The sequence below is a fragment of the Drosophila willistoni genome, assembly GCF_018902025.1.
Source record: "Drosophila willistoni isolate 14030-0811.24 chromosome XL unlocalized genomic scaffold, UCI_dwil_1.1 Seg141, whole genome shotgun sequence".
NCBI classification, from domain to species: Eukaryota; Metazoa; Arthropoda; class Insecta; order Diptera; family Drosophilidae; genus Drosophila; species Drosophila willistoni.
In genome coordinates, this window is record NW_025814052.1 from 5729051 (window position 1) to 5754904 (window position 25854).

General features: G+C 32.5%; 1 protein-coding gene and 1 long non-coding RNA gene across 4 annotated transcripts; one reads left to right on the forward strand and one right to left on the reverse strand.

Annotated features, from left to right (window-relative positions):
- Positions 1-14501: 14501 nt before the first annotated feature.
- Positions 14502-24483, reverse strand: LOC6648704 (putative uncharacterized protein DDB_G0281251). 3 transcript variants are annotated; one of them, XM_047011425.1, is made up of 7 exons: positions 24454-24483; positions 19337-21050; positions 16993-19277; positions 15865-16393; positions 15641-15804; positions 15345-15577; positions 14502-14769 (listed from the first exon to the last, which is right to left on the reverse strand). In XM_047011425.1, exons 2-7 carry the CDS (start codon positions 19999-20001, stop codon positions 14665-14667), a joined length of 3981 nt encoding a protein of 1326 aa, XP_046867381.1. In that variant the 5' UTR covers positions 20002-21050; positions 24454-24483; the 3' UTR covers positions 14502-14664. The 3 variants fall into 3 exon arrangements, with proteins under 3 accessions (XP_046867381.1, XP_023035014.2, XP_023035013.2); XM_023179246.2 differs by lacking the exon at positions 24454-24483 and adding an exon at positions 21125-21212 and having other exon boundaries at positions 15865-16345; XM_023179245.2 differs by lacking the exon at positions 24454-24483 and adding an exon at positions 21125-21212.
- Positions 15229-25770, forward strand: LOC124460495. Its single transcript, XR_006954402.1, has 3 exons — positions 15229-15259; positions 24963-25082; positions 25144-25770. It is a non-coding gene; the product is annotated as an uncharacterized LOC124460495 (long non-coding RNA).
- Positions 25771-25854: the final 84 nt, after the last annotated feature.

Consider the following 25854-nt stretch of genomic DNA (forward strand, 5'->3'; position numbering starts at 1 on the left):
GGAATTATGTGATTCTAGTTATTACACGCACTATATATGTATATATATGTATGTATATCTATGTATATATATATATATTTATATATATATATGTATTTTAAATACTTGTTTCTTGTTTTTGTTTTGGTTTCGCTGTCTTTTTTTTCAAATTCGGACCAAAAATTCTAGATTCTTCTTCTATCATAAAGCAAGGGGGTGGAGGGAGAAAAGGGGGGGATAAGTTAGATGTATGTTTATACAAAACTAAACTCAAATAATATGCATATGTATATATATATATATATATATATATGTATATATATATATATTTGTATGTATATATAGTATACATAAATGAAACCATTTACTTAAAAATTTGTTATTCGTTTTTTTCTTTTGGTTTTAGTAGTTTATTGAGTTTGGTTTTTGTCGTTTTTCATTATTTTTCGATTACTATTTCTTTGGGGTAAACAAAAAAAAACATGAAATCAAATGGTGAACTTTGATCAAATCGATATAATTGAATGTAAAACGATCTTTCATCATCTGATAGTTCTCGTTAAAGGATTGCCTTTAGCGAACAATCGTGAAAATATCGATAAAAGTTGATCACAAAACGTGCTGTTAATCGGATCACAATTCACATTGTTGATAAGAGTTGCCAGAAATTTGAAAAATTCTTGTTTTCCCCACATTGAAATCGAATCGAATAAATTTATCGAAACTAATATACGAAATTGAAACTTAAAGTGAACTGAAAAATTGCCAAAGGAATTTCACAAGTGCATTTGGATGAGTGATGAGGGGGAGAGGTGGGAGGCGGTAGGCGGATCCCAACTAGCCCTTCTTTGTCACTTGTAATGCTGTATGTATGTATGTATGCCGGGGGATTTTGACTGAGTGTGAACACAGCCCGAAAATTTCGCCCGTTATATTTATATATTAAATCTCTGAACGTTATATCTATCACAGGGTTGAAAAAGGGTCACAAAATGAAGAGATCTTGGTGGTGTTATTTAAGTGTGTGTGTTTGTGTGTATGTGTGTGTGTTTATAACTCTATATATATATATATATATATATATATATATATACCATATATAATATGTATGTATATGTGTGTATATATATCGTTTTGTATATGTATTAATGGTGTATATGATAGATTGTATATGATAAAGTGATTTTTAAGAGCTTAAACGTGACATGCACAAATTGTTGCTGTAGTTGTTGTTGTTCTTGGTTGTTGTTTTGGTTTTTTGTTTTTTCTTTTTTGTATTTATTATTGTTGTTGTTGTCTGGCCATTGCGAGTAAATGGTTAAAAGGTGTAAAAAGCCTAAGGAGTATAGTCAGCAAAAATTGTGGTATAGGTAATTCTTTTATCATACTTTCTCTGTTTTGTTTTCTTTCTTATTTCTCTCTCTATGTAGGTTAGTGTAAATAAGTTTCATTTGCTTTTTTTTTTCTTTCTTTATCTTATTGTTTTTGTTTTTTTTGAATACTCTGTACACTCTAGAGATCAAAAAATGGCTAAGCAGATCAATTTTCAATATCAAAGCTCGCTGCAAACTCCAAACGGATCGAAAAGAAACGGACACGAATATTGGTAAATATGGCCGCTAGGTGGCGCTAAGTAAGCTAGGTGTAAGCTAGAGACATTTATAGTTTAACTAAAGAGGGTACAGGGCATCTCAAAGTCGAGATTGGCGGAGCCGACTGTCTATTAGTAAAGAATATTTGAATCCTGACACGCACAAGGGTTAACAGGATGGCAGAGAAAGAGATTGAAGACTAGAGAGAGGGACAGAGAAAGAGTGCGAGACTTTTTGTGTGTGCTAGACAAAAGTTAGAGAAAAAAGAGGAACTTCATATTTAACTGGTTTAACCCTTGTGCCACCAAAGATCAAAAGTAACTAAATTCATTGTAAATATACATACATATAGATAGATTCACATGGACTATATAATTGTGTTCTTTTTTTTCAAAGTTCACAAAATTCAATTTCAATAAAATTACTCTGTTTTAATTTCTGAATATATATAATTGATATATATAATATTCAAATGGATTTGCCAATTGCGATCAGGCCACTATATATGCACATATATGTACCTAAATATAGTCTTTAATTAGTAGTAGTAAAAACAATTCCTCAAATAAACTTTATAAAATCATTTTGCATTATTTGACAAACCTGATCTATGTAAAAATTTCTTCATTTCTTCATTTCTTATATAAATCTATTATATATATTTTTTATCCAAGATTGCATATGAGCCGATTTTGATCAATATTAGCTGCGATTCGATCTTCTTAAGTCAAAAAAACCTTTTGAGCTGGTTTTAAAAACGAATTTGATGTATATATAAAGAAATAGAAATGAAAAATTGTAACAAAAGTGAACTTGAAAAACAAAATACAACGCAGTTTCATAGTTGGGACAAGCATTTGGTAGTAGGGATGCATTTTAATTCGATTTCTTATCGATACATTTTGACAAAAAGATAACCTTTAGCCTATGTCCCAGCCAGAAATCGTCCAAGCACTCTGTTTTGTGTGGACTGATGAAACTTTCCCTGCTCTACCTTCAGTTTTGTAAGCACTGATGAAATAACAACTGTTCCACCATGAAAATTGTAAGGCTTACAAAAGTAAGCTAGGTTTTAATCGTGAAAAGTATGGGGACTGAATCTTTAAAAATTCCAGCTGGATAGATAAAAAGGTTCTGAATTTTGTCGGGGCTTTGTGAGAGTTTTGAATGCGTGGAAAATACTTGAAAGTGCGATTAATAGTGATGACATAGTTTCGATAATTAATCGAATGGCCACATCGCGATCTGCATCCCAACTTAAGTTTGTTGATTTCTTTGGTGCGTTTTTCGTTTTTGTTTTCTCTTTCTTGCTTTCTTCTCTGGTTTTCGTATTTGTTCATATTTATTATTGTATTGCACTCTTTTTGTTTATATTGATTTTCATTCATTTTTGTTTAAAATAAGCACCCAATACTTTTGAGGCTGCTTTTTTCTTGGTATTTGTTTGGTTTTTTTTTTTGTGGTTTTTGTAACTATACAACATCAAAAATAACTCACATAAAATTCATTCAACATTTGTTTTTTTTCTTATTGCTTAAGTATTTTTTTTTTGTTTTTTTTTTTGTTTTTGCCTAAGCACATATGTATGTATATGTATAATAATATGGTGTATATAATTCATAAAACATTTCAATTGTTTGTTAATATGTTTGTGGTTGATCTTTGCTGGAAAACCGTTTTGCCATTTTTATCTGCTGCTTTTGGTATTGAAATGTGTTTTAGTTTTTTTTTTATATTTTTGAAGCACACACACACAATAAAAATTTGCATTTTTCGCTTAATTATTGTATATTATTTATATAGTAGGTATATTTGGTGCCCAAAAATATTGTTACTGTTTTGTTTTGATAGTTTAATATTTTTGGCTTTCTCACATTGCAAAAAAGAGGGTAAACACAAAAAAAAACAACACTACAAATATTATTACTTTTCTTTGTTTTTGGTTTTTCTGTTAAAGCCTTGTATTTTTTTTTTTTTTTGTTTTTTTCTGGACAAAATAAGGAATTTTGTTTAGCTTATACATATATTATATAGTTTTTTTCTATTTGCTTCGTTGGCTTTCCCTTCAAAGTGAAAAATTCAAAACACACAGCTCGTTGTGACCTTCTCGTCACATGATACAAAGACAATCTGGTTTGAACAGGTCAGAAACAGTAGTAGTACATAGTCCTTTAATGATTCTTCTTTATAATCGTTTTATACTCCTCTCATATTCCTTTCATAATGCTTACATACTCCTTATATAAGGACAATATCTTAGAACTGTTGGAAATGTCGTCATAAGATGTTATCAATGTTTAAACTTTGTATACATATTTATTTTTTTTTTTGTTTTTTTTAGTTCCTTTTTTATATTACAGTCCCTGTTAATGATGTTTTGGGCCAATTTTCTACCATTTCGTTCTATTTTTAAACCTTTTTGACCTGTTTTTGACCTCTTCTGCTTTGCTGTGTCCTCCTATGAAGACAATCATCCTAATTATTAAGCTTTATATATTTTGTTTTTAGAATCTTTTATACTGATCCTTTAGCACTTTCCCTACCATTTTGTTCTCTTTTGCCTCATATGTTTAAACCACATTTAGTTAGTTTCCCTTAGAAAGGACCTTTTTTTCAATCTCTTTTGTTCTTAAAGTCGTTCAATCTAGTTGGTTTTTGATTTTGAATCTCAATCTGAATACTTTGGAGCATCTCTTGCCATTTTGCTTTCCTTTTCTATTATCAACCTTTGTCTTTGTATCATGAGTCAGATTTTAAACCTATTCAAGGTTCAAGATTTTCTGTATGAACAATTGTCATTTCTTTTGTTTTGTATTTTATGTGTGTTTTTGTTGTCATTTTCCATATTCTTATTATTTTATATTTTTTTGTTTTGTTTTTTTTTTTTTATTTTTTGATCTACACTCATCATATTTTTATTATTAGTTATTTAATTCCTACAAAGAGAGACTTTTGGTTTTATTTTTTGTGTTTCGCAAGGCTCGCACAGTTTTCGGTTTGGTCGAATCTTAATTTAAATTTTTATATATTTTTGTTTTTTGTTTTTGTTGTCCCCATTTCGGTTTCTACAATATTTTGTTTTTTGTTGTAATTTGTATTTGAACAACCCATAGACATGCATATACATCCAATTATTGCTATATAGTTAATACAAGTTTGTGTGTGTGTGTGTGTGTGTATCCCACTAGTTATTTTTTGTTTTTTTATTTTTTTGTATGTATATATCGGTACCAATATATATAGATATATGGATTAGTGTATTGTAGCTGAGAGAAATTAGGAAGTTGTTTTGTGTTTTTATTTTTGTTTAAATATTTGAATTTGTTTTTGTTTTGTTTATCATTGTTTCTTTCTTTGTTTGTTTTTGTTGTTGTTGTTGTTGTTAAAATCCTAGAAAAATAAAAGCTTTCTAATTGCTTCTGTTCTCATATGTTAGTTTTGAAAAACGTTTGGTTTAAAGTTCGATATATATATATATATATATACAAATATATATTCGGTTTCTTGTGTAATTGTATTGCAACTTTAGTTCTAGCAAACTATTTAATCTGTATAATAAGATTCCGATATACATGTACACTTTAGATTTGTGTCTTTAGAGCCAAACTCAATACACCAAATATTCTCTCTCTTACTCCGTTTCATTACTTTTACTTTTACTTTTACTTTGCACATTCAATAAAACATCCATTAAATTTTTTGTTTGTTTGTCTTTGTTTTTTTATATATATATATATATATTTAAACTATATAATCATGGCACTAGTTTAGTTTACTTTACTTTACTGCAGTTTTTGCTTTTTAGATTAGTTTTAGTTTTAGTGATTGTTATTAATATTATTTTTGGTTTTGTTTCAAGACCTACTTAAATGACCCGAAATAAAATATTCCAACCACGCCCACGCCCACGGCCCCGCCCAGTCCTGAGCAACAACCCAATTATGCAAATAAGAAATATTTATAAATAATAGATGTATATATATATATATATATATCATTATACAAAATTGTACATATATATAAAATATGTGTGGCACACATTGGTGTAAAAAATAAAAAACATGCCAAATAGGACAAAAAAAAAACAAAATAATAGACAAAACAAATAACAATCATCTTTGCCAATTAGAAAATAGAAAAAAATTGACAAAATATATATAGTTTTTTTGTTTTTGTTTTTTTTTTTTGTTGATATGAATCGAAAAAGCCAAAAAAATTGAATCTCGATTCTTTTCCCTTCTGTGTCATCTATAACGAAAGGCATATATTTTTGTATATTTTCAAAATCTTTACGAAATAGTATTGAAAACGATTGGCTACTTTCTACCGATTCTGTTAAAACTAGTAACTTAACGTCTATATATCTAGTTTTATCGAGAAAAGAAAGTATTTTACAAGTTTTCCAAAAAAAACAAGAAAAAAACCAACAAATTTATAGAACGTATTTAAGAATTTGTTGAAGCACCTCGCCACCTTTTACATGTATGTATATGTATATAGAGAGTATATGTGATGTATGTATGTATATGTTAATTAACCGATTCGAGCTGAATTGAATCTATTCTACTCAATGATCAATGAAAGATCAATCAAACTCCTCTTAATGAATCTGAACCCCATTAAATTCCTTTCAAATTTAGGTTTTCATCTTTGTTGAGAAGTTTTAAAGCCATTTTTTTTTTTAGTTTATAGTAAAATAAATATTGTTCAGGTCGGACCACAATTTTCTATATGTATGTAAGTAGGTTTTGGTATATAACTGCTATAGGAACGCTATAGGATCGACGGCAATGGCCAATTTTTGATCTCAACTAAGTATTTTATGGTATCAGTACAGTCTTTCAACTACATGCCTAAAATATCGCCAGATCATACTATTACATTCATACATACATATATATATATATATATATATATATATATCTTATCTCAAAAACAGAAGAAATAGTTTATTTAGGAATACCTACACATCATATCAAATCATATATATATATATATATATATATATATATAATATAAAGTTGCTGAACAACTACTAAGGGTATACAAAAATTCGGCTTAAAGCCGAAGTTGGCTTTAATTGCGTTTTTTGGTATGTATATATATATATATATATTATAAATATATACACACAGAAAATTGTATTGTGGTTATGTTTCTTTAATTGTTCATTTTTATTTGTTGTTTTTACTAGCTTCATTTTCCCATTGTTGCTTGCTGTTGTTGTTGTTGTTTGGTTTTTTTTGTTTTTAGAATGTATATAATTCTTAAAATTTTAAACTTGGTTTTGGGCTTTTTGCTTTTGTTATTGTTGCTTAATTGATTTGCTTGCTTTTTGGATTTGATAATATATTTTTCATTACTTTGTCTTTTCTTTTTCTTTTGATTACATATGTATGTGTGTATCTGTGTGTGTGTGTATATATTAGTTTTAAAACTCTGGTTAATTGATTGCTTCTCGTTAAGTTTCTTTCATCTTTCATTTCATCGTAGTATATACATATGTATAAGCCATTCGGTGACAATAATTCCATTTCACAACAACGTAAATTAAAACCTGTAAAAATAAAAATCTCAACACTAGCCAAGATAACGATGATGATCCCAACAAACAGATTCTATTAACCATACTCATCGAATATCCTTAGGCCAAAATCCTCGTTTGCCATTCATTTTTAAAGTTTCAATTTATATGTATAATATAAAAAGAAATCAAAAGCCAAATATAGTCTAATTTGGAATCATTTCATATCATGAATACATGAATGAAAATCGGTCAAAAAACGATTCGCAAAGATCGTTAATCATTCTTTCTTTTAGACTGTATTTTCGTCAATTTCTAACCAATTTCAAAATGTTATATATCAAATTCTTGGATACTTGAAAAAATAATTTTCGATCAGATTTATGAAAACAATCATGAATTTGCAGAATTTTTTAATTGAATCAACATTGAAGAAGGACTGGGCTCACAACAAATACTAGTCCGGCACTGTGCTGGGTTGGCCTTGAGCTAAGTTGCTTAGGGTTTCAAAATTCAGCTAAAAAATGCATTTGTTTGAACCATTTGAACATCTGAAATCACATTACAAATGCTTAGCCATCATTTTTAAGAAATTCTTTCAGCATTTCGTCGTCAGTTGATCTATATTAGACATCATCTGTTGTTCAGTTATCCCTTTAAAAGTTCATGTCGTAACTTTGTTGGCCTTTTTAGAACTCAAATCAAATCAAAATGTGTGTCTGTGGTGCTTGAATGGTTGTCGTACAGAGAGAAAGTAAAAATGTCATTACAAAGCTTTATCATTTATATATACATACATATAATAAATCTTCTTCTTTATACCTCTTTTGTTTATTGTTTAGATTTTGTTTTTTTCTTTCTTTAATTTTTTCTTTTTGTTTTTTGTCTATTATAAGGCGAAAAATATCATCAAAAATTGACGTACTCTAGATTGTTTTTTTTTTTTTTTGCTTCTATTAATTTCATTTCATTTTGTTGCTTTTTAAATATTGTATTACATACATATACATATGCATTTATGTATACACATACATATATATTTTGTTTTGTTTTTTAATTTAGTAAATTTGTTTTTGTCCTTGAAGAGAGGAGATTACATATCAACAATTTCAACTCCATAGTGAAATAAGTTACATATTCTAGATATATATATATACATATACATATACATAAATGTATGTACGTATGTATGTTGTATATGTAAGTATATTTTGCTTTTGTTTTTTTTTTTTTTGATGTTATACATTTATATTAAAATAATTTGATGTATAAAGCGTTTGGTTTTTTGTTTTGTTTTTCATTATTATTATCATTCTTTTTTTTTGTGGTTTTTCTTATCGTTTTTTTGTTTTTTCTTTAATAAATTTGAACTAAATGCACATAGATCAAAACGCAAATAGAGAGTCACAAACGGGGTGGAGAAGGAGGGGCAATGATGATGTGTCTGTGTGTGTGTGTCTGTATATATATATATATATATTCCTGACTCTGAATGAGCGAAGTATAACGAAAAATAAAAAACAAGAATAAACCCCCAAATTTTTCAAAATGACCCTGACGACTTATGTTCTATATAATTTGTATATATATATAATCCATAATGTTCAATATGTATATCGTATATGTATAGTGTTTTGTTTTATCTTCTTCTTCTTCTTATCTGTTTCATTATCTTCTTCTCTTCTTCAACAATTTTAAAAGCCTAGCATCGACGCATTGCAGGAGGAACAAATGAATTAACAAATTTGAAATTTTGTTAGTAGTAAAGTTTTTAGTTGTTGTTTCATTTTTTTTTGTTGCTGAGTTAAAATCAAAAACTTTTATAAATTTGTTGAGTCATTACATTTTTTGTTTGTTTTTGAACTTGAATTTCTTTTGGTTTTATTATTATTATTATACAGGTGTATATATATTTCATATATATATATATATGTAGAACTGTAAAACAAACAATTAATACGCTTCAACTCTTTATTTTTTCACTTGATCTCTGCTAGGTTTCTACTTCATTATCTTTTGCTTTATCATCTTCTTTTCGTTTTGTTAATAATAGAAGGTAGTAAGTTTTATAAGATATAATAATAATATATCAATAATAATTCATCGGTTTTCTTGTCGCTTGGTTTTTGTTGTTGTTTCTCTTTTTTTTTGTTTTTTTTCGTATTTTTTTTTAAGTTTGTTTTTGTATAAAAAATCTTTGGCAGCATCATAAATATTTTTTTTTTATCATCCATATTTTGTTTTTATTTCTATTATTTGCATTCGCTTTTTGTCAGTTTTGTTTTTTTGCCAATTTCTGATGTGTCTGTATGTGTATGCGTATGTTTATATGTATTCAAATCATATAAAATATAATGTGTATATGTATATGTAAATTTAACAAAAAAAATTGCATTTCTTCTTGCTTTGTCTTCAATTTATCGTTTGCTAAAAATTTGTTTCGTATTAATAAAAAATTTTGTATTGCTTTTTTTCATTTAATTTTTTTTTTTTTTTTGCTTACTTTTGTTACCTAAAAACTGGACAAAATTTGAGCGTGTTAAGTATTTTATGAAAAACGGTGAGCGGGAGGAATTGGGGACCAGGATGGTAATAGAGATTGGAATTATGGCTGGGGTGGGGGGTTAGTAGATTTTGGAATTCCCCTTTCTTTTTTGTTTCTCTAATTAACTCTCTTCATTCATTCTGCTGACTAGAGGAAATATGCAAACCCTGTCCAAAAAAACAATATAAACCAAATGATTATCTATCGTCACCCGTCTTTAGTTTGTGGTCTTTATCCATCGTTTCGTTCAGTTTCTTAGTTAATTCGTTATACACGCCCAAAAATTTGCCCGGCATGCTGCTCGCTCCTCGCTCTCTTCTCCAAAAGTCATTTTGCTAAATTATTACGCATCTTTTATATATATATATAAACTTTCACTAGACATTCTAATGTATATCATATTATTATTATTATTATCAAAGTTGTTGTTTCTCTCTTAATTTTTTTTTTTTTTTTTGTAGAGTAAATAATCTTAAACAAGTTTTATAAATTTCATTTAAACTTAAGCGAATTACACATTCATTACACTTCATTTTATGGTTTGATAAACAAACAAAAAAAAAAAAAACATTACTATTTGGAAGGGTTTTCTTTTTCTTTTTTAAACGCAGTGCATTTTTAATATCAATTTTCGTTTTCTTTTTTAAGAAAATGAACAAAAAAAACAACAAAAACATATAATGTACAACAGAACGGAAGATAATTATTATGATTATTAATATATATTGTTTTTGTTGTATATGTTTTTTTTGTTTTTGTTTTTAAAGACAACAAAGAAATATATATATATTTATTTCTTAGGTAGTTGAAAATCGACAATGACGATTTCTAAACAATCCTGTACCAAATTTCGAGGGCTAGATGCATCTTAAGTTTAATTACAAAATACATAGTACAGAAGAAGAAGAAGTACAGTGGCTCACACTTAGACGGACACGGACAGCAGCTGGTCCCCGTTGGTGTGTACAGGATAATTTTTAACAAAAAGATTTTAAAAGGAAACATAAAAATGTAATGTAAAAATGGTTTCAAAATAAAAGCGTGTGGAATTACAATTTCATTTCATAAAAAAATTTGTGGTTTTTGTTTTTGTAAGTTGTTTCAGTTTTTTGTTTTTTTTTTTTTCATTGTCTCTTAAAACAGTTTTGAGTGTGTTGTAGTTTTTTTTTTTTTTGTTTTTTCTTTTTTGGTTTTGTATTTGTTTTTTTGCGCACAAATTAAAAAGAAAATATAATTTTATTTTTATATATATGTGTGTATGTGTGTGAGTGTGTGTGTGTGTTGTATATATATATATTTATATGAATGTCCATACAATACATCTATAGTATGTACGTATGTAAAAAGATTTTGGTATTTCCTTAATACTTTGTGATGAAAAAGAAACAAAAAAATAATTATTGTTTTCCAAAAAAAGAGAATACAAAGAGAAGACAAAAAAATCTAAGTAAATTCACTAAGCACAATGTGTTTTTTTTTGTTGGTTTGTTTGTTGTTGTTTTACAAATAATCTATATAACATTATACACATATATCAAATAGAACTTAAATTATTGTAACATAATAAAAAAAAAAAAACGTAAAAATTATATTTCAACAGCCAAATTGTTCACAAAAATTGCATTTTTTTTTCTCTATCTCTCTCTCTCTTCTTCTCGTTCTCATGATCTTTCAAGTTTTTTTCTATTTTTTCATTTAACAACTTTGGGGTTTTTCACATTTTCCACTCTTTATGCACGTTGTTGTTGTTGTCTCTTATAAACTATATATAGTAGTAGTAGTGTGTTTTATATATATATTTAAATATTAGTCGTAGTTCTTCTTGTTGTTGTTGTAGTATTTTGTAGTAATAGTAGTTTCTTTCATATATATATATGTATATATATATTGTGGTTCTTTCAATAATAATTTCAAAAACAAAAGCGTTTTATATAACTTATGATATTATATATATATATATATATGTATATGTGTAGCCTCACACGTAACAAACAAAATAATAAAAAGACGCAAAAACTTAAATTTAGCTAAGGAACAAAAATAAAAAATATTTATATAACGAACAGAAAATTACAAATTTTCATAATTCAAATTGTTTTGTTTTTTTCTTCTTTCGTTTTGCTTTGTTTTTGTTTTAGTTTTTTTGTTTTTAGAACAACATGTATGAATATATATATATTATATATATATCAACGTTAAACTAAAGTAAATAAAATAATATATATTTATACATAAATGACAAGATATAAAACAGTTTTTTTTCTTCATATTGTGAAAAACAAGTTTTTTTTTTTTTTTGTAAAACAAAAAGTTTTGTTATAAATTTGTAAATTTATGTGTGTGTGTGTGTGTGTATATATTGTTTTTTGTTGAGTTGGGGAGAGAGTGGTGGTAGATGTGTGTGTGTGTGTGTGTTGGATGGTGGGTGATTGTGGGGCGTGATAATTATGTAAGTATTATGCATGCTTTTCCTTTCAAAGGTAAAGACGACGACTTGCCCCGATTTTCTATATACGCGACATGACAAACAAGATAATTAGTTGGGAGATAAATGATATAAATAATATATATATATATATGCATACAGATACACATGTTTATATATACATATATAGGAAAAACAACAAAAACTAATAAAAAAAAATTGCATATATATATATATGTATGTATATATATATTTTATGTGTGGTTTCGTTTAGTTTAAAGTTTTGTAGTTTTTTTTTTATCATTTTGTTTTTTGTCTATAATAAATAATAATGTCTTGGGAGTAAAACCAGCCTTATTTTGTATTACAACGGGAAAGTAAGATGTTCGATGTGCTCCGTTTCTTAAGGTGGGGACCACATCGACATATATATATATATATATATATATATATATATGTATATGTATGTATGTATGTGTATATATATGTATGTATGCATGTATAAGCAAAAGGAATATCGTTTTGTTCATTTTTTTGTTGTTTTGTTTGTGTTTGTTTGCATTTTGTTTTTGTTTTGTTGGTTTTTTTTTGTTGTTTTGTGTTTTTCATTTCTTGTTTAACAATGTATATATATATAGAACTTAACAATAGTTTCTTTTTTGTTTTTGTTTTTGTTTTTAGTTATTGTTGGCTTGTGTGTGTTTTTGCTGCTTAATAATCATTGTTGTTGTTGCTGATGTTTCTCTTTTTTTTTGGGGGGGGAGGGGGTTTATCATGTTTTGTTGTTGTCTGATCTTATATATATATATATATGTATATAAGAGTTGTTACTTGAAAGCACACACACGTACACAATGCAGGGACAAAGAACATACATACATATGTAGGTACATGTATACATAAAAGTTGTACATTGGCAAAAAAAATAATAATATATATATATATGTATATATATATATATGAGAATATGCCTCTGTTGTTTTTTTTTTTATTTGTGGTGTTTGTTTGTTGTTGTTGTCGTTTGTATATGGCCAAGTTATATATAGTCATAGGATTTCACATATTTGTTATGTTAGATATTTTTTTTTTGTTTTTTACGTTAATTTATACATATATATATGTATATAAATAGATATCACCTTATATAAGCAGCAGTTAAGGAAAAGAGACAACAATACCTAAACAGTTTTTGTTTTCATCCTTTTCTTCTTCATCGTTTTCGTTCTTTTTTTGTTGTATTCGTCTTTATCTACTTTTTAGTGTTTTGTTTTTTTGTTTTCTTTCTGAAAAATCATCCCGCATATATATAATTATATATATACATATATATAATTGCTAGTTTTCCTGTTTCTTGTTTTGTTTTTGTTTTAGTAAGTTTTTGTTTTTTATCTAGTTGCAAAAAATTTCCTGTGCATCCAAAAAGTCACACGATTTTAATGATTTTGACATGTATATATATAAATACACACAAATTTTGCATGTAAAATAATATATATATATATATGGTATATACACATATATATGTGTGTAGTTATAATTTTTTGGTTTCAATTTCTTTTTTTTATGTTTTTCTTCCTTCGTTCTTTCATTGTTGTTTTTTTTTTTTTTTTTTTTGGTAAGTTTGAGAAAAGAATTTTTTAGTTTTTAGGAGACTTGTGAGACGAACCGGGGATTGGCTATGCACAAAGAAAAAACTCTAGTTGGTCGATATAACAATATATATGTCTAGATAAGGGTAACAGGTGTATTGTTAGTGTATGTATGTGTGTGTTTATGTGTTTGTCCGAATTTTTAACAAGAACAAAGTTGTACGACAATATAGGAAAAATAAAGGTAAAATTAAATTTCGCCAGTTTTAAAAATAGACTAAAACATGTTTAAAAAAAACAAAAGCCAAGTATTTGTTGGTTTGGTTTGTTTTTTTCCTTTTTGTATAGATACAAACACATCCATGTATATATAATATATATATAAATTCACTGGTGTGTGTGTCATTTAGTAGCGCTAATCGATTTCTTTGTTTTGTGTGTGTGTGTGTATGTATATGTGTGTTTGTTTGTTGGTTTAAATTAGAGATCAAAATAGTATTGTTGCATGTTGTTGTTGCTGTTGTTGTTGTTTGCTTAGTTAATAGTTATTAATTTTTTGTTTTGTATTTTTTTTTTTGCATTTTTATCCTTTTTTTTTTTGTTTCTTTTTGTTGTTTAGGATTATATATTTTGAGATTGTTCACTTCCTTGCGATTTGCTATTGATTATTGATTTTTGATGTTGTTTTTATTGGTGTTGTTGCAATGTTGTTTATTGCAGTTATTGTTGATTGGACACGTTGCCATTCCTGTTGTTCATAGTGCTTGTAGCTTGATGCTGTTGTTGTTGTTGATGGTGTTGTTGTTATTGTTGTTGTTGCAGAATCTGTTGCTGCTATTGATGCTGCTGTTGCTACTGCTGCTGTTGTTGTTGTTGCAGCAGCTATTACTGCTGCTGCTCCCACTATTGGTTGCTTGCCTACGACAGCCATAAATTTTGCCTGACGAGTATTTATAATTATATTTGTTCATGTCGACTGATGGACGATTGTTTCGCGCTTTGATTTGCAATCAGTGAACATAGAGTGTGTTAAGAACCAAAACATGATGATTGTTCTTAGCCAATGTTACCACATAGCCCTCGGATGTGATTTTCAAACCGCAGCAACGTGAAACCTATGGATCAAACACAAATATAACATCATTAAAATGAATACAAATCAAATCAAATAAAGACTTTTAATTCACAGCTGGCATTCTGCCAATTGTATAATAAATGAATCACAGAATGAAGGAAACCAAATCTTATACAAAATGGTTGAACTTTTTCGTAATTAACATACAATTAATTAATTATCTATTGGAAAAAGTAAATGACTTGGTAATTGATATAAATATAATTTCAATTCGATTATCGATACTATGCAGAGTTGGAAATGTTTTTTCTACTTAGTGTCTGCGACAACTTCTGAGGACAAAATGCAACACTAAAACAAACAAACAATTAGATATTATGCAACACACACTGGAAAAATTTGAAGTGTCAAAAACTGTCAAAAGCTTAAAACACATTAATCATTACGTGGTAGTGCAAGAAACAAAAAAAAACCGAAAGTGTAAGCAAAAAAGTGGAAAATCAATTTGTTTAAAGGGGTCTTAGGATAAGGTAAGTTTCACAATTACAATTTAAATCATTTTGTATATATTTTTGTTTTGGGATTCTGATTGATTGATTGGTTGATTTAACTAACCTTAACATGTGGGCACTCAAATTCTGATTGAAGTGCCCCTTCGCGGGAATAGCAGGCCACATGGAAGCGATTGCCATGCGAATCGCCAATGAGTACATCGCCAGCATTTGATATATCAATGCCATTGGGGAAACAGGTGACTTTCTCATTGCCAATGCGATAGAGGAATGTGCCATCGTCTTGAAAGACGGCCACACAATGTCCTTTGAAATCGCACACATAGAAATCGTTGTCTAGTCGAGAAAGCAAACATATAAATGAATGAGTTTGTCAAGTAATTTAGTTATTGTGCTCACCTCGTATGGCAATGTCCGAGGGTTCACGCATATAGTCACTGCAATCGAACCAGCGAACCAATTCACCCTCCTCGGAGATGACAAAAACAGTGGGCGAAACACTATCCACAGCCACAATGTGTCCCTTGGCTGTGACAGCCAGACCAGCCACTATATCAATATATCTAAGGGAATAAAATTGGTGTTGAATCATGAGGATATCCTTTTTTTCTCTGGCCACTTACCTGATGGCAATTTTACGCATAAAATGTCCACATTTGGAAAAGATCTGCATACGTGAACGTTCGTTGCCACGATCGCAGACAACAAATTTGCCATTATTGTGCATAACAGCCACTTTACGTGGATACCACAGTTGGCCCTCTTCCTTGCCAGCGACACCAAATTGGAATTTAAGTGCACCCATTTTATCAAATACTTCGATGCGATGATTATTTGTATCGGCCACAATGATCTCCTCATCGACACCCAAACAGAAGCCATGTGGTGAATTGAATTGCCCCTTGGCCGTGCCCAATGATCCAAATTTGCAACGTATTTGCATGGGTGTGGCCTTGTTACGTCCAGTTACCACACTGGTTGTTCCTGGTGTTGCCACAGCATGGAAATTATTCAAACCCAAATCCTCGACACCGACAACACCGCCGCCAACAATTGGATTAAGCGATTGCAAGCTCGGAGATGTAGCAGCCGGCAAACAAAAATCTGATAAAAAATCAATTCCCGATGAGCTACCGCTAGATAACAGATCATCTGTGTATCATTGTGTTGTGCGTTGAGAGTATCGTGGGGTGTGTGCGTGTGCGTGTGCGTGTATGTGGGTGTGGTGGGTGGCGGATGGTGGATGGGTTTGGACGCCAAGCAGAGTAAAGTAATCCGCGAAACAAATCAAAAAATAAAAAAAGAATAAAGTAAAAATGAAAAATCAGAATTAAACGTAAAAACAGACAAAGTGAAGCCATTCGTTTTGTTCTATTTCTGTCGTTGTGAAGGATTATCCCTTATCCCGTTATCCCCCTCCTCCAGAGGAACGCAACATAATAATATTAAAGGGAAATGTCTTCACAGAGTATTTAGTTGTTAATTAAATCCTCCAAACAAATACAAAAACTAGTCCACATGTTGTTGTTCGATTTGTAGCTGATACATTTGGGTATAAGAAGAAGTTTCTTATAGTTAAGAATTCTATTATATCTACGTGTCTGTCTTCATCTAAACAATTGAGTCTCAATAGTCAGTGTTTTGTCTTTAAAAATTGGAAAAAAAAAAGTAACAAAATTTTGGATAGGTTTTTGGTTGGTTTATGGGAGAGAAGTGGGTAGCGTTGACTCGTTGTTTCTTTTGTTGCTCACCATTATTGTTGAGTCCCAATTTGGCCAGTGCTTGAAAGTTATTTATGGCCCTTTGATCACCAGAGAGAATATCCGCCAAAGTAATGGGTTGAGTTGGTGTAACAGCTGAAGCTGGAATAACCGCCTGTTGCTGTTGTTGCTGCTGCGTCTGCTGTTGCTGCGTCTGCTGCTGTTGCTGTAGCTGCTGCTGTTGTTGTTGATGATGCGGTGGTCCGCCAACCACAGAAACAACAGACGATGAAGCATTACCACCAGCAATCACTTGGCCAGCAGGGACAGCTCCACCCACAGCCAAGGCATCGCCCAAAGTGTCGGGCATATTTTCAGTTAGACTAGCCAATCTTGATATATTATATTCCAGCATACTGAATGCGGGTGGTGGTACAACGGATCCACCATTACCACCAGCCCCACTTCCACCACCGCCGCCAGCGACATTGCCACCAGCTCCACTCAAGCTATTTAAATTTAGATTAACATGAGCGGCAGCTGCAGCTGCAGCGGCGGCTGCTTGCTGTTGTACAACCAATTGTCCAAGCTGTTGATTTTGTTGCTGCTGTTGTTGTTGCTGCTGCTGCTGCTGTTGTTGATGTTGCTGATGGAGAACAACCTGTTGCTGCTGTTTTTCTTGTTGTTGTCGCTGCAGTTGTTGCTGCTGATGTGGTGGCGAATCTTGTTGATTACCCATCATGGTTGAGAAATTGGTCATGGCTGCATTGGCGACATTATCGCCACCATCGAAGGAGCTTTGCAATGAGGATGGCAACGAAACTGGACTATATACAGCGGCTGTGTTAAGGCGCCCCTGTACCGAGGAGCTGCCGCTGTTAACCATGCCATTGTTGCCACTGTTGCCGGCATTGCGTACATTAAGGCTGCTCGCATTGGCCAGACTGGCCATCATGAGGTTTTGAGCCTGCAACTGATGAGGCTGTGGCGAATGTTGTTGTTGTTGTTGTTGCTGTTGCAGCTGCTGTTGTTGTTGTTGCTGCTGCTGGTGATGATGCGAAAGTTGCTGTTTGGACTGGTGGTGCTGTTGCTGCTGCTGCTGCTGCTGTTGTTGTTGTTGTTGCTGCTGCTGCTGTTGTTGCTGCTGATGTTGCTGCTGCTGCACTGTCGCTGCCACCGTAGATGTAGTTTCAGTACGAAATTTACCAAACAAATCGCGAGCATATTGCTCAAATTTCTCTGGTTTAGTATCAAACTTCAATTGATAGTTAACATCACATTTCGGTGTATGCTCAACAAGATTACGACACTGGGCACTAATTACTGGCTTCAATAGCAACAGCTCAATGGCATTTGCCTTCTCCATGGCCCGCTGGCCATATTGTGCCGCCTGCTGCAAACGTCCCATATTATTCTCTAGACCCTGCATCAAATCCATTATCTTGAGCTCACGCTCCGAATGCAAGCGACCCAATTCATCAAGCATTTGCTCCTTAATAATTTCAAGCATACGCTTGTATACCTTATAGGCATCGTCAATCTGTTGGCGAACATTATCATGCTGAGATTGTAGCTCGGTTAGAGCTGAGCTTAGATTGCCCCCCGCATCATTGCAATATTGGGCGCGATTTAATGTCTCGGTTATGGTCTGCTCAAGATCGGCACGAACAGCCTGCTCCGCCACAATGGCCGTCTCATAGTGATGATCATTGCCCTTATGATCACTCAGCAAGCAATCGTTGCATGTGGGCATCTGACAGGTGAAACAATAGTATTTGAGATTCTCAGTTATATGCTGGCGGCAGCATACTGGTTTATGTATTATCAATTTATCATGAACATTCTTCTGCAAATCCTCAATGCGTACCACTTGATGATTCTCAAAGCAACGCATATATTTATGGGCATTGTCGCAGCCATTGCACAAAAAGTTGGCACAATCGTTGCAACGTGATATGGCCTCCTCTTTGCTTTTGCATGAGGTGCAGGGTATTTGCTCAGATTCTAGATTCGATAAATCCAGTATATTGGTCACAATATAATCGCATGTCAGACCCTTAACACCCTTGGGTCCCAATTGAGTGGTTTGCTTGCATGTTGGGCAATCAAGTAGCATTAGTAATGGATGCATACGTTGTTGTTGTTGTTGTTGTTGTTGCTGCTGCTGCTGCTGATGTTGCTGATGCTCACTGCCATCGAATGAGGATGATGAGCAACTGGTGGGCGAACTGGCCGCAATAGTAGTATCCTTAGACGAGACAAGAAGCTGCTGTTGCAGGCAATCCTCACAAAATACATGTAGGCAAGACAAGATGCGTGGCATCACCAATCGAGAGCTGTAATTATATTAGCAGTTAATTATCTTAATTCTGGACAGGCTTTGTTAGTTTCTTACCTGCACAATTTGCATATTTTATCATCCTCTTTGATTAGACCACCGCAAGAGTCCTCCAGCGAGTCCAGATCGGAGGTAATGCCGACACCGACAACGCTGCCATGGGTATTATTTAATTCCTGGCTACTGTTGCTGGTCAGTGAGCTATCAACATCAACAACCAAATCTAATCCCAGGCCCGACGAAGATGATGATGAATTCGAATTGACCGTAATTAATGGACCAGATGTGGCCGTCATGGATGTTATTGTGGCAATACCGCTTAAGCCACCGCCTATGCCACTGCCGCTTGTCGATAGTGCCGAATTGATGCTCGATGAACTAACGCTGGCTACATCGAGGCTACCAAGGGTGCTGCTACCCTTGCCAGTATCCGAATCGGTGCCCAATCCAGAACCGGCCAAACTTGAACCAGCCGAGCTTGATGATGATGAGCTAGAAGTGCTAGAATTGCTCGAAGTGCTGCTGGCGCTGCTTGTGCTGCTTGTATTGCTCACATCGATGTCCTCAATAATCGATGATGATGAATTCGAGGCATCGTCAATGCAATGCGATGAAATGATTGATCCAACTGTTGTTGTTGTTGTTAGTAGCAATGCTTTCTGCTTCTCGACAAGAATTGGGTCCACAGTAGCCGAAGCTGGCTTCAGCAACTGCTCCTCCATGTTTATGGCTGTCTCTCTACTCTATATTCCTTCTTATCGCGAAATATGTGATGTTGGTGCGGTTGTTGTTGTCGTTTGTTATTATTGTTGTTGTCCAGCAACAATTGGTTTTTGGATTTTCCTTTTTGAAATTTTCCACTCTTCCGCTCTCTTCTTTCGTTTTCTTCTTCTTCCCTCTTATATAATTTCTTGATTGATAAAATATGGTTTTTCTTTAGGCTTTGGCGTTTGTTTGTTTGTTTGTATATATACTTTGAGCTTAAAATGTATTTTATTTATTTTTTGTTTTTTAAATATATACGTGACTCCTCTTCTTATTTCTGCCAATGATAATGCTGTTGTTGTTAACTCTTATCCTGACTGCGTCGCTGCTCTTATGATCAATATTAGCTTTTAATGCATGGCCATCATCCATGCCACAATACTCTCTCAGAATCTCTATATATATCTATATATATATGTATATATATATTAAATATTAGCAACAACTAAGAACAAGCCAGTGAGTTATTAGGAGAGGAGATTGATTGGTTTTAGGTTAAACCTTCCTTAAGCCAAGATTGTAAAAGTACAGGATGATAATTGAATGGACGTGGGGAATTGTGTGTGAGAGAGAGTTTTAAAAGTAAGAATCAAAAAGTGATGCTTAAGAGTGTTTGTTTTTGGTTTTTTTTTTGGTTTCTTCCTTCTCCCTTCTTGTGTGTGCTTCCTTCCTCTCTCTCGTTGAGTCCCTCTCTTTTCTCTCAATTTTTCATCTCACACAAAACACGACGCCTTCAAGGACAACATGAAGTAGTATATCCAATATTCCAGTCCTTTAGATAAGTTCTCTTTTTTTTTATCTTCTTGTCAAGCCTCTTTTGTAGTTGTTTGTTAATGCAATTAAAATTCCGCGGTGTTGTTCTTTTTGTTGTTATTGTTATTATTGTTTTGTTGTTGTTGAATGTTGTAGCGGCGACGATGATAACGATAAATAAGGACGAAGAACACTGCACAGATAACGACGAAGTACTTAAACGATGGATAAAATCAACTCGCTCGTCGCTCCCCTGGAAAAGAAAAAGAACAAGAAACAATTATTAATCAAATACTTTACCAATTTGACCGATATATATATATATACCAAATAGTATCCACCCACAGGTTCTTCTTCTCTTACATCTTCGGCCACTTCTTTTGTGGTAAAACAAAAGAAAACAAAAAACAAAGAACAAATAACAAACACTCAACAAACCAATAAACAAACAAAAACCATAACGCGAATTCACAGAAAAAACAAATTGAAAAATCAACAAAAAATAACAAACGATCCCCAAAAAAAAAACAACCCACAGGAACAACTATAACAAAACAAACTAACACAAGCACAAAGGCATGCCCCCTGTTTTTTTTTTTTTTTTTTTTTTTTTTAACAACAAAAGCAAAGCTAAACAATATATTTTTTAATATACTTTTTTTTGTAACTACAGAAGAAAGTTAATAAAATTCCCCGTCATTTGGGACATTTTTTTATACAAATCGCTTAAAAATTAAATAGTTCTTTAGTCCCTCACAAAAAGAGTATTTTTTCTACTAGACATAGATAACAGAAAGAGATGGAAGATCCTAAAAATAAACGTCTTAAATTCGTGTCCACTGTTTTTGTTAAATTTGCCATTACTTTCCAATCTGATATTATATACTACCCAATATTCAAGATCTCCCCCATACGCTCTTGCTTTTTTCAGTAGAATAGTTTATTTGGTCTGATATGCTTTTTATTTGGTTTGTAATGCTTTATTCTCATAAAGAATATGTATGTATTGGTAATAGAGAGCATGCACAGACTTGTTTTATTTTCCGATACGTGTAATTTCTAATGATTTGAAAGCCAATATAGCGTACAAATTTAATTGGAAACGAAATCGAAAGTGGATATCAATTTCAATTCCGAGAAATTAGATATGTAAAACGGTAACAATGGGATAAATTGAGATTTGATTAATACAAATAAATCTCATCTGGAGAGTGTTTTCATAACGGAACGCCTGTTGCTTATGCAACACTCAATTACAACTGATCTCAGATGTCTTTCTTATGAACTCAGATACATTCGATGCCGGCTGTAAAGAGCAGCAACTGTTTTTTGCTCTCTGATTTTGTAGAGTGGAAACTTTGCTGCGTTTGTTGCGAGAATTAATGGTAGAGGTAAAACCGTTATCCAGCTTCTAAAGAGGCGTCTCTTTTTTATGGCGTTTGCAAATCTAAAATTTTGTTTTGTCATATCGAAATTGATAATTGTTATAGCTAATAAACAATCATCCACTTTAAAATGGATAAAAAAAATTATGGAAATCCATTAAGGACAATATTAAAAGAAGTCGTCTTATTACGGCTGCGTGTGAGTTAGGTATTCAATGGGTAGGAGGGCGGGTAGTGGACTAGTGGCTAGCAATAGCAAGTAGTGGGGAGGGGTATAAATTACGCTTTACGTTACGTTTTTCTGTTACTCTTTCATTATGGGCGCATGTGTGAGTGGGAGTGTGTGTGTGTGTGACACAATGGGTGTGTGTTTGTGACCTACAGTGGGTTAAAAATGTTTCTGCTTTTGCACGTTCATTTTTTGAACAATTTGAATGGGAAAGTAAACTTTTTGGACTCAGATTGAAAAATGTGCTTGTTGTACGTAAATGCGCCTGCGCTCTGCACAATGTTAAACAAAAAAAATCAGAGCTGAACTTTTTACTCACGTTATTTGGGTCTAACGTAAACATAAAAAACTATGAAATTCACTAAAAAAGAAACTAAAGCCCCTTTTTGATTTTTATGGGAAATAATTACTTCAAATATACAAGCTCTATTTTTTTTACAGAAATTTCTAAATTTGTTTGTAATTTTTACATGTGGTTTTTTTCTCCCTTCTGATTGTGTTCTAGTTTCACTTCATTGCATTTTGCAAGGATAGACTTTCTGCTGCTGCTTTATTATAGTCCTTGACCAGACAATAAGGTTAAATGTAAGCGCAAACAGCTGCAAATCAACACACACACAGACACACATAAAGGGGCACATGCACACAGAGACGAGGCACACGCACAAACACGCAGAAAAACACTCACGCACATGGTCTTTTAATATTATTTAATTCTTTTTTACCAACGGATGTGTGGCAAAATTTCAATTTTGATTAGCTTTTGTCACTGTCGTAAATTCGGTCTTTTTTATTCTTTGTTTTTGCTTCATATTTTTGCTTATTGCTTTTGCTGCGAATCAGCTGCAGACACACTGATGCATATAGCCGCCACTGCTGCTCACACTCTCACAGTCGGACAACACACGTACACACACACTTGCATACACAACTCGAGCATAGACTTACACACGTGGTACAATATGTAAATTAAAATTAGAACGGTTTTATTGGTGGTTTTTTATTTAGTTGATTTGTTAAACAATTGCAATTGTTAGTAAATGCTAGTAAGGGGGCCCCCTAACGACTTTTGTTAAACTTGCGACCTAGCAGCTGATTTTTTTTTTTTTTTTTGTAACGTACTTTTTATTGAAACGTTTTGTTCTTCGCACTCTCTTTTTTGCGCTCTCTCTATACAACTCTTTCCATCTCAAGCGTGCGCGCGCTCAATTGTGAACATTTATTTTGAGCTGCTGATTTCAAAGAGAATGTCATACATACATATACACACGTGTGTATAGTTGTATGGGTGTGCGCAAGCTCGCTCAAATGCGGCAAAAAGAAAAAACGAACGAAAAGAAAAAGCAACGGCACCCAAAACACACACGCACATATGTACATATCTAACATGCAAAAAAGTACATACATACACATGTATGCACGGATGTAGAATTGTATCTCAAATGAAAATTTAATTTCTTTTAAAAATACATGTGAACAAAATTCTATTTTCGAATGCTCTCTCTCCTTTCCTCTTAAGCACTCACACACACACACACTCTCGCTCTCTGTGTCGCTCCAATTTTTTGTCTGAGTTTTGTTCTTGTTATTTTAAAACTGTTTTAACTGTACAAAATTTTGTTGTTGCTATATGTCCATGGGCAATTGACACAGGACTTGATTTAAGGCAACGGTAGAAGGGGATCGTTACCCACTAAGCACTGTCGTTGTCCTTGAACGCAAAATTTCCACTTGACTACAGCCCAGGTGGTCGTGGTCAGAAGAAGACACACGCGACAAAAAGCGCACACACCGACTTACTCTCGCGCGCACACACACATTCAGACACAGTGAAAAAGAGGGGATCGTATTAGAGAGAAGTACTGGCAGGATGAGGCCAGCCAATAAGGTCCTTGAAATGCCTTCAGAGTAACAACCAGAACGCAAAGTTTGTAAGGAAACATGAATTACATGAACAATTAGCTTATTTTTGCTAGCATTCGGATCTTAATATTTTTGAATCAGTTTAAAAACCCCCTTTTTGGCGGGTGGAGAGAGGGTACCTTTTTATGAATTTTTCACACGTTTTTTTTGTTCTATCCGCTCGTTACGATTTTATATTTTTTCGTCGCGCACACGAACGCACACACACACACAACAGAACAGCAGCGAACTAATCAGCGTTGCCATAAACTGCAGTACGCCAATTATGGCAACTCGGCATATTTTTACCAGTGTTGCAGAAGAGCTTATTTATAGTAGCTGGCAACGCTTAAACTTCGTGAGCACTGCTAAGGGCTGAGTAAAAAGTGCTAAGGGCTAAAGAATCGACATTATCGGAACAAGCCTATCGAATAATTGACATTATCGGAGCAAACCTGACTGGGCTGCCCGCCCATTTAAAAAATTTACTCTTGATAAAAAAAAACATAATAAATGAAATATAGTTTTTTTTTGCCCAGGGAGTGCAACCGGAGTAAAATTTTAAAACATTGAGATTATTTACTATTTTGTAAAATTGCGATACTTGTCCCTAAACTGTAAAAATTGAGTTTTCTTTTTTAATTTCAAGAATAAAACAAAATGAATATGAATTGCGACTGGGACGACGGACTTATACCTGGCGATTCGGAGATTAAATGGGAATGTAGTGGCACCTTAATACATCCCAAATTTGCCTATTCACAACATAGTAAGCGAACTTTGTCAATACCCTTTTCATATATCCTTCTAATGGATAATAATCTTTATAGAATAAAGGAACAGATCTTGAATTTCACCCATCGTTGCACAGCCTCAGGATTTCGGAGTGGCCAACTATCCATCATATGATGAACGTGTCAACGAGAGGCGTCAGAGAAGGCTCCTATCACTGAGTATATTTCTCCAGCCTGTTTGCCTTCCAGCGCTAGTGATGATCATAATCAATTAATGACCACTGGTTGGGGTTTCACCCGGAATGCAGGACATCCGTCCATGCATCTTCTCACAGTGAGCCTGGAACGTTTCACCTATCCCATATGCCAAGAGAGAATCGAATATAATGTTGATGTACGCACAAGATTCTGTAATGGAGATTCTGGTGGACCAATGTTTGTTCAACATCCGCCTCAAACAGATTATAGACATCTCTTCCTATGGTTTGCTATGTGGTGAAAAAGGTTTACCTAGTGTCATAATTCAAGTCGAATTTTGGGACATTTTCGAAGAGATTTTGAATTAAAATGTTGGGATTTCCTTAATGGACACCTAATCCTTGACAAACTGCGCCGGGTAAATGCAACACTTAGCTCCTGAGGATGACTAGAGCCCTTTAACTGTGATGCTTTACTCTCTGATAGCCTTAAGTCCTTTCTTCTCGAAAATATTTCACTACTGGACCAGCTTCAATAAGAATAAAAAAATATCAATAAAGTAAATGTTATCAAACGTAAAAATAATAAGACAATAGCAATTAAATTGAG